Here is a 14,883-nt window from a genome sequence, read left to right as displayed (position 1 = left end):
AGAAGCAACTTCTCACTTCCTCTTACTTTATTTAATATGTCCAAGCAAAAAAATGAAAAAAGAATCATTCTTAGTAGGAAAAAAAAATCATAGGGATGATTCGTCGTAATCATCCGCTAGACGATAAGCAATATCAACAAATCGCAAGACATCTATTGATGGTAAGTATTCGATTTTAATAATCAAAAATATTTATGCATTTTGATTAACACAAAATGAGAAACAAGTTAAGAGTTAATAGAATGAAAAAAGATTATTAATATAGAGGATATTAAATCCTCTGATGGGTATGTAATGGGTATGTAAATGGATATATGATATTTTGATGGATATAAGGATAGAGATGAAAGTTAAATATATGATATGGATAGATATAATAAATGAAAATGAAAACTAAGAATATGGAATCCGACCCAAATTTGACCCATTGCCATCCTTGATTGGGGATAATGGATGAGGTGGAGGAAGATAAAAGAGAGAACTTGGCGATGAAGGATAATTCAATTATGGCGATGAGGGTACAAATGAATTAAATCGAATTAAATAATATAAAAATATTAATATTTGAGTTCGAGCTTGAAAATTATATGTGATATTAGAATTCGATTCAAAATTTGAAAATATAAATAATTTTAGCTTGAACCCAGTTTGAAATAAAAATTGATTTAACCCCAACTATTAAACCCTAAATTCGAGTCAATCCAAACCCAATCCAAACAACATTCATCTCAAAATTCAATCTGAACCCAACTCCAATTCGAAAACCTTTAACCCTAACTTAATATCTTTTAAAGTTGAATCTGAGTTAGACTGACGGATCAGATACTTATAGGATAATATTATATTTTTTAAGATAAAATTAAAAAAAAGATATATTTTTATTAAAATCATCAAAAAAATATTTTTTTTAATATTATTATAACAATTATAATAACTGTTATAATTACATAGCAATTATGATTATAATAAGTTAATATTTTTTATTATATTAATTATGATTTATTAACTGCTATCCTGATAAAAAAATAAAAAATAAAAAAATATTTTTAAGAATAAAAATACTCCGAAATGAGATATCATTTCGATCAAGCCCTTTTCATTTTATTAAATCAATATATTTATTTATGACGTAATCTAAACCCCATGGATCAAGCCCAAGTTCATCGTCCTTCTGCTGCGCTGCGTCTCTTCTTCAACGTCGCGGAAGCGAAGCACGGAGTGAGATCCGCTTCGCTCAGATGGCAGAATCCGTTCCCCTCCCTGGCCTTGTCGCCGGAGAAGCCCTCCCTCCCTCCCGGTCATACCGAAACCCTGACTCCACCCCCAACTCGCCACCTCTCCCTTCTACTTCACGATGCTTGGCGGCGCCACCATGGGAGGCGATGGCCCGAACTTGGCTCGCGTCGCTCCCGATCGACCACTACCCTTCGGCTTCCGAGATTGACGGCTTCATCGACGCCAATTCCGCCTCTTTTCAGGTCGACATCCAGCTCCTACCCCGTTCCCAGCTTCACCGCTGGATTCTCTCCTTCCACGAGGCCTCCTCGGGTTTAAATCAGGTACTGGAATCCATTAACATAATTCTTCGCAAAAGCATGCAACTTTATGCGAGCACTTAAAGCTAGTGCCCTTGTAGGTCTCCGTGAGCGATCTGGCGGAGTTTCCGTACAGATTCCAACGCACCGACCTGTGGAAGCCTGCCTACAGATGGCTGGAATCGTTGGACAGAGATGAGCTGGTTAACGCAAAAGAGGTATCAGAATGGTTGGCAGCGAACCCAGAGGTCGCGGAGAGGTTGGTTACCAAACATTCTCGCTACCATACGATGCATTACATACAGAGAATGCATTTGAAGTTGCTCAAGAAAAAAGGAAAATTGCCAAAGGTATTGAATTCAACAACTTAATGCAGTTAAAGGTTCCTCTATAATTTTTTGTTTATGTTCCCAACTCCCAGAGCAAATGTGATTATTGAATGTCGCACTAATATCTGTTCACATTCTATACCCGTTGGTAATGTAGCTGTTTTCTTCAATAAAAATACAAATAATCACCTCCACGGGTGCAGGTCTTATGGTATTACAAGCAAGCTTAAAATATGGTACCCTCCAGCCAAAATGGTACAATTTAGGTACCCTGCTGTGGTGATAATCAGCACGCTTATAAGAGTTTGAAAGTCAACTCAAATTAGTTTTAGTCTATAATCTCCTTTTACTTCGCTTGTTTACTTCCAAATATAAACTTATAGCAATTATGCAATCAATCAAATTTAAATTTTAGAACAACAAATTACAAAAATATAACAACAAATTGGAGAATTGCTTCTTTTAACATTCTGCTAAAATTCATTGCATAATGTTTCAAGAGTCATTAAAGAATATTGCTCGGACATCTCATATTGGATTTAGTTTCGCTACATGTCTATAAATATGTCTATGGGTAACCACTGAGAGATGGACTTGGATTAACCTAATTAAAATTTAGAACAAGTATCTGTATAGGATATGCTATTGTTTCTGTTTCTCTTTCTGACTTTGGTATCACTCCTTTTGGCTACATTTAGTGTTTTGGTTGACGAATCTCCTTTTCACTGGAAACACTTTTCTATTTCCATTTCCTGATTTTCATTTTCCATATTTTTCTATAGTATTTTTTCTTGTTTGTGGGGAATATCAAGTATTTTCTGTGCGAGAAAACAATTTTGAGCAGAAAAAGGTGTCACTAAGTTGATGACCAACATTTTCCCTTTTTCTTTTTTAACTTTTCATTTCAATTTCTAAATTCCTTTTTTTCTTGAAATGAAAACTAGAAAGAGAAAATTGGATACTGTCTTCATTAACCACTTATTTAAATCTGGTGAACCCCCTTACTTTCTAGCAATCTGTGTTCTCTTTATATTCTTTTTTTTGCAATTACGTTTTTTTTTATAAACTGTCTTCTCTGAAACTTTAGAAGCTCTATCTTTAGTATACGTGTATAAGAATAGTCTTTGTTTTCATGTGAACAGGGTTTACAACTATCAGTTGCAAAGGCCTCATTGAAGTCTGCAAATAATGGGTTGACAAGTCAAGAACTTGATCTTCCAGGTTTGGCTTTCACTTTCTTTGGAGGCATATCTCCTTATTCCACTATAGTTGTACATGCATATGCAATTTACTAGGAGATTTGCACTGAATCTATTTAGAGCTTCTTCAGTTGGAAGGGCAAATAAGTTGAAGAATGGGTGATGAATGATTGGATAAATGGGGATTAATTTATCCATTTGCACGTTCATTTGAGCGGCCATGTGTATGAAATGACCAATCTATTCATCCATCCTTTACCTATTTAGTTCGAAGAATAGGTGGAAGGATGAATAACTAACAGTGAAAAAAGAGATAATAATACCCTTTTCTTTATAACTATTACTATCTCTTCTCTCCCATCCCATGAATGACTTCCGCACAACAATTTATAGCCAACAATTCATGAAATGAACAATTGTAATCAACCAATGTAAATAAAATGTTATTTTTTCCTTTGCAGAATATTAGCCATGGTGATTAATTAATGTATTTTTCTTACATGTATTGCTTTGCCTATTGAGGTGCCGTGAGTTGTGTAGCGGGAGTTGATTCACGATGGTGTGATACTTAGCAACGTTGGTTCATGTGGACTATGTCTTGTGAGTGGCAAATAATGTTTGTGAGTGGATGACTTTGGTGTTGTGGGAGGCAAATGTCAGTGCTATGGTACGTGGGTGACAAATGACATTGATGCTTGTGAGTGGCGGATGCGATGAAGCATGTGACAAACAATATTACTATAGGTTACAAATGGCACTGTGTCGTGGGATGCTGGTGTTGCAACGGTGAACATTGGTGCTACTTTTATGAAGACAATGCTGGCGCATATGTGATAACGCACGAGGGAACTCCTCACAAATCTACAACAAGTAAAACATGAGGGAATTCCACAACAAATATGTGGTTAATTGTTTATAAAGTGAATAATTAATTTAGTAATTAACTAAGTGTTCACATTCACTCCTCGCTTTGCACACCCAATTTGGGTGGCAAAAGACAAACTATAAATCACATTCTTTATCCCTTCAACTTATCCTTTTTTATTGATCCATCCTACCAATTGAACAACCAAACAAATGAATATATGAACCCATCCTTCCCCTCATCCATCCATCCTTCAACTTATCCATTCAAATAAATAGGCTCTAGATTTACTGGTATTTTACTGAAAATAAAGATCTGCAAAAATGCTATTTAATAAATTTTCTCAATTTATTCCTAACAACTAGTGTGATAAATTTGATTTATATCTCAGCTGTTTATTTGCAAGTACTTATGAACTATCTCTCAACCTTTGATACTCACCAACACGTTTGTTAAACATAAGATTGTCAAATTCCTGAAGCCTCTTAAAAAGTTACAACACTATGGGTTTCTTTGTTAGTGGGAATTTCTGATGCGTTGTTACTCAATGATAATCAGCTGAAGTGATGAAGTCCATTCTTAAGCACTAGATAATGGAGCATTATGCAAATTTCTTTTTCACAATATTATCTTGATAACTAATACTTTATTACTTATTTCTGGCATTCTGCTATGTAGTAATGGAAAGTGATCTATCAGAATAATTCACATCTAGCACATGTCTCTTCAACTTTAATTTCGTTTTCAGGTAAAATTTTGAACTATCCAATAAGGAAGGACAAAATGGTACTGCACAAGAATAAAGAAGCTTTTCTTCGATATGAACTGTAAGTGTCCAGCTATACTCAATAACCAATCATATTGTGGCTCTTTCCTTAAATAACCGTTTTGATATTTTCAGTTTAACGGATTTGCAGAACCAGCTAACAAGTGTTCTGTTGAAACAAAAACAAGCAATTGACTTGAAGGAGTTTCAATCTGACAAACAAAAGCCTGAAGATGTTACTACTCAGCCATCTGACATAGGCAAAAAAGATGCTTGTAGCCAGATTTTTCCTGGAGATGCATCTCTCCCTCATGGTGTGGTGAACGTTCATATAATGCAAGTGTCAAAACCTACGGCACTATCTGAAATGATGAGTGGGCGAAAAAGGAAGCGGAACCCTGTCATCGTGACTCCTGCTTGGTGTTACAGTGAGGCATCATCTGGTATACTCCTTACCTTCTGTGGGCTTATCAGCTTGAGCTTATTGCTTCCTAACAGAACATGTTTATCATCTTACCTAAGAAACTATTTTGTAGTTGGCTAAACTGCAATTTGTGCTTGAAATAATGACAAATAATTTATTTATTCATCTTCTGTTGGTGTAAATCATATGTGAACATTTTCAAGATGGATAAGTATGCTTTGCCCATTTTGTGGTATTGGGAGAAGGAGAAAATAATATAATCCAACTATGATGGATGCTAGAATGCACTTTTTATAATCTAGTAATACATGCCATGAATAAAAAAACTCAATGTTAGACACAGCGAGATATCTATTACCAGATTAGTAGAAACTAAAATCAGACTAAAGCATCTCCTGAACAAGGGAAAGGGAGACGAGCTTCACACTAGGGCTATGTTACTTGGAGGACTCATGATTGAATAGAAAGTAAGGGGAGAAGAGGAGGAGGGGGAGAGAATTGCAAGGGAGAGAAAAGATCAAATCATATTCACTTGAACGAGGCAATGAGTGGGAATGATACATTCTGTTCACACCCTCTTCTCTTATCTCCTTGGTCCTTCCATCCCAAGTTGGGAAGGTGGCAATGACAACGATGGTTGGCAAATGGAGATGCCTGGTGATTGTTGGCAGTGATGTTCGACAATTGGTGGCCTATAATGGCAGCTAACAATGTTTGTAGAAGAAATAGCATAATGGTTTTTACTGCTTTCTTCCCTCTCCACCTTTAATTCATTTGATTTTGGATGGACCAAGTTTTGTAGAAAACAAAGGTTAAGGGATCCCTCCTCAGTTGTCTTCTTTTTGTCCATCCTCTTAAGTAAATAAGATTTCTATTCCCCCACCCCCACCCACCTACCCACTCATCCATACATCAAATTTTAGATTGAACAGAAAGAAAGGGTGGAGAAGAGGAAGAGTAGGGATAAATCATGTTCATCACTGCAATTAATGGTTGACACTGGTGGTAAACAATGTTCATCAAGGAAAGAGCTACGATCATCTCTTACCTCTTCCCTTCCCCCCTCCTCTAGGCCTCCTAATTTAGGACAAATTGAATTCAGTAAAAAGGAGAGGCTTAGTGATCCCTCTTTGGTTAGTTTCACTCTATCCATTGGCACTAAGGAAGCATTATTTCCACCCCCCTCCTCCTCCATTTTGGATCCCTGTGCTCACAACCTGGGAAAAAGGGAACACAATAATGCTTACACAATTCACAAGCGTTATATTGAATACTAGGAACATGTCTCAATGATAAAAGAGGCATCATCTAGACATCCACCGAGGAAAGTGGTGACCAAGTTGATAGTGCCACTAGTAAGGTGTGATAATTTCAACTTGAAAAGCAAAAAGTAAGAGTGCAAGTCTATCTCCATGATAGTTGCCACTAGTATACTATGACTCTCGCTACTGTCGTGTTCTTGCTGATCTTGAAAGATTCTATGGGTAACAAAAATGTTATCAACAATCATAGAATGCTCTCATTTGAAATTAATTCTTGTATATTGTTATTTCAATATGATTTTGATTTTTTGTTCACTCTTCTTGTCAATATATCACAATGTTTATGCTAGTTCAATTGTTATCCTTAATTCATGATTGGGTTTCCAATGTCCTTACTTACAGATGCATCTGAACTTGATCAACTATCCAATTCACGTTTTGAAGAAGGAACAACCAATATTTGGAAAGGGGATATATATTCTTCGTTCTCACGAAGTTCTTTCCAAAGGCAAAACATTCTCATGTCTTTACAGGGGCGTGAACAAGGTTTTAGCTGGAGATCTGCCCATCGTCTAGGTGGTTGTCCAGGAAGAAACCAAGAAAAATGGATTCCATTTCTTGAAGGTAGGGGCTATTGATCATTTTCTTACATCCTTCACTATGTTTATGCCTGTGGCCACCAATGACTAGAATCTTGTTAGTTTCGTTTGCATATAATAGGTTTTCATGCTTATTTAGACCATAACTTCTCTACACCATAAACAAGCTAGCCAGTATGCAGCGTGTAGGATAACTGGGGTTTCCCCCCTAAGCTATCTGTACATAAAGCACTAGTAACCTGTTAGTTTGATTGTGTTCTACCTACAAGATGTAAGACAGACTGGTGAGACAAACTGGTGATATGTTCTTTATTGGGTCAAATGGCTGAGAGGGAGTCTTGTCAAGTGAAATTGTTTTGGATTATAGTCTATGGCTTGTGTAAATTATTTAATCTTTAAGCTTTTGGTTGCTTATCTTATTATTTATTAAAATTTTCTAAACTCTTAATTTTAAAATGATGTCGTGCCCTTTTTAAAAACATATACGGACCTTTTCTTTGTGGATGGAAAGGTTGGAGATCTCTTGGTAAACAGTTTGAAGGGCCTGCTGTATGGCTTACCCATAGAAGCTATTCGTCATGGGTTCCTATATGGAGTGCTTATACATCAAGTGTGGCTGTTGCGCAACCTATTGGCAGGGTACTTATTCATATTTGAACACACAAGTATGATGATTTAATTTGTGAAATAACTTGAAAAATGCTCGCATCTTTGTTTCCTGTTTTTGATTTATTTTTTCTCTTATTTCTTCCTGTAACTTACATAAGTCTAATGCCCCAATTTGTCTTGGTCATTTATTTTTCTTATTCTTTATTCGATGGCCAGCAGTATGGTAGTAATCAATGTGCCATGCCATTACTGCTCATCTGTATGTTAGTTTCTCCATTTGTGAAATGATTAAGTGCCGTGGAACTGTGAAACAAACTCCATGTTGCTTGAAATAGCAATAGTATGACTCCCCTTTATATTGGATGGAGCAGGCCGATAGTGATGTGGAGGCCTTTAAGATAGGTGACTCAATGAATTGATATATAAATCAGGAGGGGTTGATCTTGGTTCCTCAGAAGTTATAAGTCGTCATGATAGGAACATCACAATCTGAAACAGGACCTTGTTTTCCTTGTCCTGTTCGAAAAGAAATGGTCTGATGGTGCAACTGTTTTGTGGGGTTCCCTTGATGTGCTAGCAACACCATGTGCTATCCTCAGGAAAATTTGAGTGTGGATGAAAGTCATTCACCCTAGAAAATCATTTGAGTATTTAAGTCTTTATGCTTGTGTCTGTGTGCGCAATCTATCACTATGTACTTGTACTGATATCAGTATCATAATAATTTATTTTTTCAGAGGAAAACCTAGCTATTAATGTCTACCTGCTTTTAACTAGCTTTTTTTTTTTCAAATTCATACACAAGAAAACCTCCAAGATAATATTGCTGGAAAATAACTTGGTTTTATTAAGTTTTGTGATACATAAAATGCTACCTTGCTTATTTATGCAATAGTGAAATACTACTTCTATCAGTCTATGAACAGCAGGAAATGTAATTTATCAACTTAGTTAATCCTTAAGTTAAAGGAATTCACTTTTTTCAAATTTCTTGCCAAAGGCAAGGTAAGGCTGCGTACAATGCTGGACCCCGCATGGCGGGAGCTTCGTGCACCGGACTGGTACTCTAATTTCTAAATCATTGATCTAATGAGGTTGATTAACTGTCACTTATTTCAATTTTAACTTATTTGTGAAATTTTTCACTGAATTGATATGTGGGCAAATATATAATTAATTCATGATTAGTTTTCTAGTTGTTTGGGTAGAGAGTTTTTGTTTTGAGTAGTAAATTTTTGTATAATGCTATCTGTGTTTTCTCCAAATGAAAACACCTGAAAATATATCTTTTGTAGTTTATCTACTTATTAAATTTGATTTCCCCCCTATTTTTCGATTCTATTTATCAAGGCTTAAACCATTGAATACATAAGCTGAGGTTGTTGTGTATGACTATATGCTATGCATGTTTTTGAAAAAACTTTAGTAGTAACCATTTGTATAATGCTGTCTGTGTTTTCTCCAAATGAAAACACCTGAAAAAAAATCTTTTGTAGTTTATTTTACTTATTGAATTTGGTCCCCCCCCCCCCCCTGCTTTTACATTATTCAATCAAGGCTTAAGTCATTGAACACATAAGCAGAGGTTGTTGTATATGACTATATGCTATACTTGTTTCTGAAAAAACTTGATTGTATCATGGTCTAAAATATTGTTTTGGGTACTAGTTCTGCTGAATGATCAGAAGGGTACTAACTTGATGGTAACCTTATCCTTGATCCTCTTCAATTCTTCTTTCCTCTTGTCCTACTACTCCCTTTGTGGGTGCCCTCCCTCTTGTCTTTTTTTCTTACATTTGCTCATATTATCCTTTCTGCATTACCTCTTCTCTCTTGTTCTTCCTTAATAGTCCACTATTCCTGGCCTGAGACATGAGAACATGACCTCTGTTTGCTGGCACTCCGTTGCTGCTCTTTGGTGGATCCATTACATTCTATGTTGCACATCAAGTCTGACAATCTCAAACAGGTTTTATGCCAAGACTGATTATGTTCTGGCATGAATTTGAATGGATGTGCTTTTTGTATCAGGTAGTAGAGAGACAACTTCAATGAATGAATTGCAATAACTCCCTTGTACTTTTGCGGAATTGTACATGAAATCTGAGTTACAAATGGCACCCCCCTGAACAAAAGTAGAATTTTGTTACTATTTTGGGTTCAACTCATGCAATCAAAACACGTTTCTAGTTTCAACTAGGCTCTTTTTTAGAGATTTGGCCTTCTTGTCCCTCCTATGAGAAGTGATCCACAACCACTGAACTTAATCTCACTTGGTGATCTTTGACTAAGCTTGGATCATCATAGATGGAGCTTCAACTATTCTCAGATAAAGCTCCAAAGGTTGTTGAGTAGGAAAGAGAAATTAAATTAATATCTATATTGTTTATTGGAGTCATTTGACAAATAAAAAGGTCTTTCAGTTGACTATATAATTGAATGATACTGCACAATTTTGACATTTGAAGGATCTTATTACAGTTTTATGCAAAAAATATTCGAGGGTTAGTAGTAAACCATTAGAACAAGAAAAGTTTTGTGAAACTTTCATCAACATGAATTGAGCTGTGTGCAGATGCTGTATTGGCATGGACAAACCATCTTAATCTACTTTGGATGAATTTCTACCATTTAGATATTAGTTGACAATATAAATATTTCTGTGCAACTCTATGTACTTTAAAGTCTGCACCAATGCCTGGTCCAGTCCTTTCATTTTTAAGACTGTTTAGTTGTTACTAGTTTCACAAATAGCTGGTAAAGCTGCTTTATCTCGTTAAGGAAGATAAACAAACGCTGCTAAGAGCAAGTATTTTAATTTTCAACTATGTACTGAGCTTTTCTTAGTACCCTTTTAACTGTTTAACATTGACTTTGCTATGGAAGCTAATCTTTATGATCTCACATCTAAAAATCTGGGAGTTATGATGCCAATTATTGCTTGAATGCGGATAAATCCACGCGATGAAGGAGAAGACACCACTTTTTAGTCCTACATTGCTAAATCCCCAATGAGGATAGGTTCTTATATTTGCAGAGTTAGCCTTGCCCATTAGTTATTTGTGACGTATGATCCTCATGCATCATCCTTTTTTTAATGGATGATCCTCCTGCACCATAATGCTATTGACGCTTGGAGGACTGCAGTGAGGAATAGTTAAGTCCGTCAGGATGATCCAGGTGCAGCCCTAGGATGGGCTATGATTTGAGCAAGAAGAATTATGTGGGCTCTTGTTTATGGTGCATTCCATTTGTCACTGAGGCAGGCACGACCCTTTTACCCCGCATTGCTAGACATGGAGAGGGAGGCAGGCATGATGCTTTTGCCCCTTGTTGTTAGGACCCTAAGGAAAAAGGTCCTTGTATGTGGAAGAGAGCCCTGCCCAACTTGGTTACCCATTGGTCGATGGAATTCATGCATCATTGGTTCTGGAATATTCTTAAGTTGATTAGTTGCTTTTATTATGATTATGAAAATGTTTGGTCTCTTTACTTTAGTAATTTCAAAAAATTATTTCCCTGTGATTAAACTTAATTTATATTTATACAGTTTCTTGCATGACCTTTAAAACTTAAATGGTTCTTGATTTCAGATTTCACCCAGAAGGGCTGTGTCAACCAGTCCAATGTCCTCTCTCACCAGTTCCACTTGACTTTCCTCAAATTTTCTTGTATTCATCTCAAATACTACATGATGTCACATCTTAAAATTTAGGATTTATTCCGGAGTCTTTTTAAGTTTATTATTTTGTTGTTTGATGTCAAGAGGTTAATTTGGGATCTGAACAAAATTTTCACTTTTTTAGCAAGGAGTTCAAAAGGTTCTTAATGTCAGATTTCACCCTGATGGGCTGCCTCAACTGGTTTGTAGTTCGAATCAGGTTAGTGATCTTTACTTTATATGTTTGGGATGCTTGTAAGTGCAAGTTCCTTGTTGACTGTGTTAAGTTCATACTTATTTTGTCCTACCCTATATACTTTAGTTGTTTGTTATATTGGTTTATTATTAGTTTTAGATTAGTTCCATTCCATGTATCAAAATTAATTGTTTATTCTTTGCTTTTCTTGATTTGTGCCACAGGCTCCTAATGAATTACTACTCTATAATCTTCTTTCTGGCAAGGCAGCTCAACTTAATGGTCACAATTGTCGGGTATTATGTGATTCTATTTGCTAGAATTATTTTGATTTTCTTTGTATTATATAAATGCAGATAGGGTCCTTTTGTTTAACAGCTTAAGGTTTTGGGATAAGGCTTTGCCCAGATATAACAGTAGGAGCTCCAATATTGGAATTTTGAAAAAAAAAGGAACAAAGGAATATTCCATGTGGTTCTGTCAACTGTTTCATGTAGTATAGGAAAAAGGAAAACTCTTTATATAAATGCAGATAGGGTCCTTTTGTTCAACTGTCAAGGCAGTTCGACTTGGCAGCACAATAACCACTTGCTAGTGCCATGTGATTCTGTTTGCTTTAAGTAATATTCCATTCCTTGTGTTTGTAAGTTAAGAGTACAGAATTCTAGATTAACATATTTTGCCACAATAAAAAATTAAGATAGATATGAGGGTTGGAGTTCTGTGTTCAAATCCTACAAATGTTTATATTTAAAGAATATACATTGCTAGTTAAATCAGTGCATCTGTTGTTTTTGGCCATCTAGCTTCATTATACTTCGAATTTCAGCTTAACTGATAGTAGCAACTTGTAATACTAACTTCTAGGAATATATTATTATCATTATTGGTGGTGTTTTCTTGCGACATTTTGATTGCTATGGATATAATTAATTTGTCATGGGTTATTGTTGTTTACAGATCCAAGCTGTCGAATTTGCAGCAAGGGGTGCTAGTATAGTTTCATGTAGTTCCAACTTGTTGAAGGTGAATTAACTGTCCATGGTTGATGTATGAATATATTTACCACCCATTACAGATGTATTTTAATTTTTTGAAACTTTAAATTGCAAATTAGGTATGGGACTGTACAACTGGGTCTTGTCTCTTTAATTTGGGGTCAGGAGATGGTGATCGATCATCAATTGGGCACAAGGAAAAAATCATTGCTATGACAGTCAATCGCTGGCAGTCATGTATGGAATTCATTTTTCATGCCTTACTTTTCTAAATTGCATTTTAATTGTTTACAATCCACGCTCTGAATCCATGTCTTATGACATACTGCCTTTTTCATTCATCTCTTGATGACCAGTCATGGTCTTATAGATTATACCAATTGTTGACTTATCGATCAATTAGAAGAACCAAGAAAACACTAAAGTTCTAATGAAGGAGCCAAAATTTTGATAGCCCATTCATTGTCTATTTTCCTTATCCTTGAGTTAAAATAAAACAGTATCTCACGACAAAAAACCTGGCAATACAAGCCCGTCTGTTTTATCCATTTTGGACCACACCCATTTCCTTGGATCCACAACTAAGATTTTAAATATTAATAATTGTTTAGTTACAATGTTCTAATTGGCTGTCTACGACTACGTAGTGGATCACTAATCCCTTAAATTAGGTTAATTATACTTGAACTTCCAACTATAGAATTTCCTTCTTGGCTGACCCAAGGAGCACACCTTACTTGAGTATTGTCTACTTCTAAGAGTAGCATATCTTTTGTGAACTCCTTTACTTGTTTCTCTTGGGGGTTTTCAGCCACTAAACTAAGGTCCTTTTCATTTGACTAAAAGCCTTTAAGCTAGTTGCTGTACAAGATGATAAATCAGCAGTAATGCAAAGTATAACATTGATTATGAGAGTTTGGCCTTAATTGAATTTGTAGCTTAATTCCAATTGCTTATATCCCAGCATTCTTGTGAAATTCGATGATTATTTGAGTGATTGTAAGAAGGCTCAATAGATTCAAGTTTATTCTATTTTATATCTAGAAAGCTAAGGTGGCATATAATCTCTTGTAAACCTCTATTTAATGATATAATATGTTTGAAAGGTTTAAATTCGCATCTTGAATTTTGATGGTTTGCACTGATGAGATGGTTTTGGTGCATGCCAACATTCCCTGTGAAGCTACAAGTTATTGACCAAGATTGACTTGAGGAGAGGGAGGAATAGAAGTGAAGAGGAAGAAGAGAAGGGAGAAGGAAGAGGACGGAGGATATGAGAAAGTCAAAGGAGAAGAGAAGGAAGATGATTATCTTATTGAGGTCTCCTCCATGCCTATTCCTGGTTTTTGATAGTTTTAATAGCTTGCTAGTCCTTTCATTGTCGTTGGACTCTTGAAACGATCCAAAGAAGTTGTTGAGCTGTGATTGGAGTCAATGCAAAGGAGCCAGATATTGTGGATTCAAACTGCTTATTAAGGCTAGTACATAATTGGAGGGAAGAAAAGAGTGTCAAGACATGGAAGTGAATAATTTGGTTGTATTTCATGACATCATCTGTCCATGACCTTCCTTGAGCGTGACAAGCAAAGAAAGGAATGCAATTTAGAAAAGACCATTGATCTGGTACCACCCTGAGTGGAAATTGGCAGTTGAATTGAATTGAAAAGTGACTAGCTGCACAATATAAGGTCCCCATGTTTTAGCTATTTCCCAATAAGGAATACGCCACTATCCTTGCAAGTAATACGGAGGTTGGGAAAATGTCAAAACAGTTGTAATATTGTTATTCCTCAACTAAATAATGATCATTTTTTAAGGATGAAGAGTTTCTTTCCATAGGCCAACTACTTGTTCAAATTAATGCATTTAGTGGATTCAACTTAGAGAAATTCAAGAATCATGTCATTTGGCATTCAGTTAATTTACTTGATTGTTCCCAGTAACATGTTGGACTCTTAATCAATCCGAATAGCAGACATTGGTGAGTTTGTCTGACACTAGTCTAAGTGGTTGACTTGCTTCAGAAACAGTTTATGGACTTTATTTCTGTGGATAATGTAATACCCAAAATTTTTAAATAAATGGATAACATTCTTTGGTCTTCTCTTTCTACTTCTGTAGGAAGTTTTTTCTAGAAGCTGTAGCATATTAATGTTAGCAATGTTGTCTTTTAATTTGCTATAAGCTATTCAGGTCTTGTTGTCACCAGTGGTGCAAAAGGAGATGGAAAACTTCTATTATGGAATGCTTTGAGAGGTGAACTTGATGCCGATCTTAATTCAAGCTTGAGGTAATATCTTATTGGCTTCAACAAATTTGATACCACTTTCAGTTTAATGCCTACGAATTTACTGACTTAAAAGAAAAATTGAAGTCATTTAGTGACTTCTTTTTCCCTCGAAGTAATAATATGGTTTGAAAAGATCCATCAGCCAACCAA

General features: G+C 35.7%; 1 protein-coding gene across 2 annotated transcripts in view; it reads left to right on the top strand.

The window, feature by feature from the left end:
• The first annotated feature begins 1,238 nt into the window (after positions 1-1,238).
• LOC141831848 (uncharacterized) overlaps positions 1,239-14,883 on the top strand; it is a 25,434-nt gene continuing 11,789 nt past the window's right edge. For both annotated transcript variants that reach the window (XM_074719255.1, XM_074719253.1), the window contains exons 1-12: positions 1,239-1,559; positions 1,637-1,885; positions 3,007-3,085; positions 4,677-4,755; positions 4,830-5,137; positions 6,783-7,004; positions 7,491-7,618; positions 11,395-11,469; positions 11,670-11,741; positions 12,406-12,471; positions 12,563-12,680; positions 14,637-14,733. In XM_074719255.1, the coding sequence (XP_074575356.1) occupies positions 1,239-1,559; positions 1,637-1,885; positions 3,007-3,085; positions 4,677-4,755; positions 4,830-5,137; positions 6,783-7,004; positions 7,491-7,618; positions 11,395-11,469; positions 11,670-11,741; positions 12,406-12,471; positions 12,563-12,680; positions 14,637-14,733 (1,814 nt within the window). The remainder of the gene's footprint in view (positions 1,560-1,636; positions 1,886-3,006; positions 3,086-4,676; positions 4,756-4,829; positions 5,138-6,782; positions 7,005-7,490; positions 7,619-11,394; positions 11,470-11,669; positions 11,742-12,405; positions 12,472-12,562; positions 12,681-14,636; positions 14,734-14,883) is intronic.

Source organism: Curcuma longa, chromosome 7 (assembly GCF_044706935.1).
Source record: "Curcuma longa cultivar G26 ecotype Majalengka, Jawa Barat chromosome 7, ITB_CL_G26_1.1, whole genome shotgun sequence".
Classification (NCBI taxonomy): Eukaryota; Viridiplantae; Streptophyta; class Magnoliopsida; order Zingiberales; family Zingiberaceae; genus Curcuma; species Curcuma longa.
The sequence above is the reverse complement of the archived record's forward strand: the minus strand, read 5'-3'. Positions and strand labels throughout refer to the sequence as shown.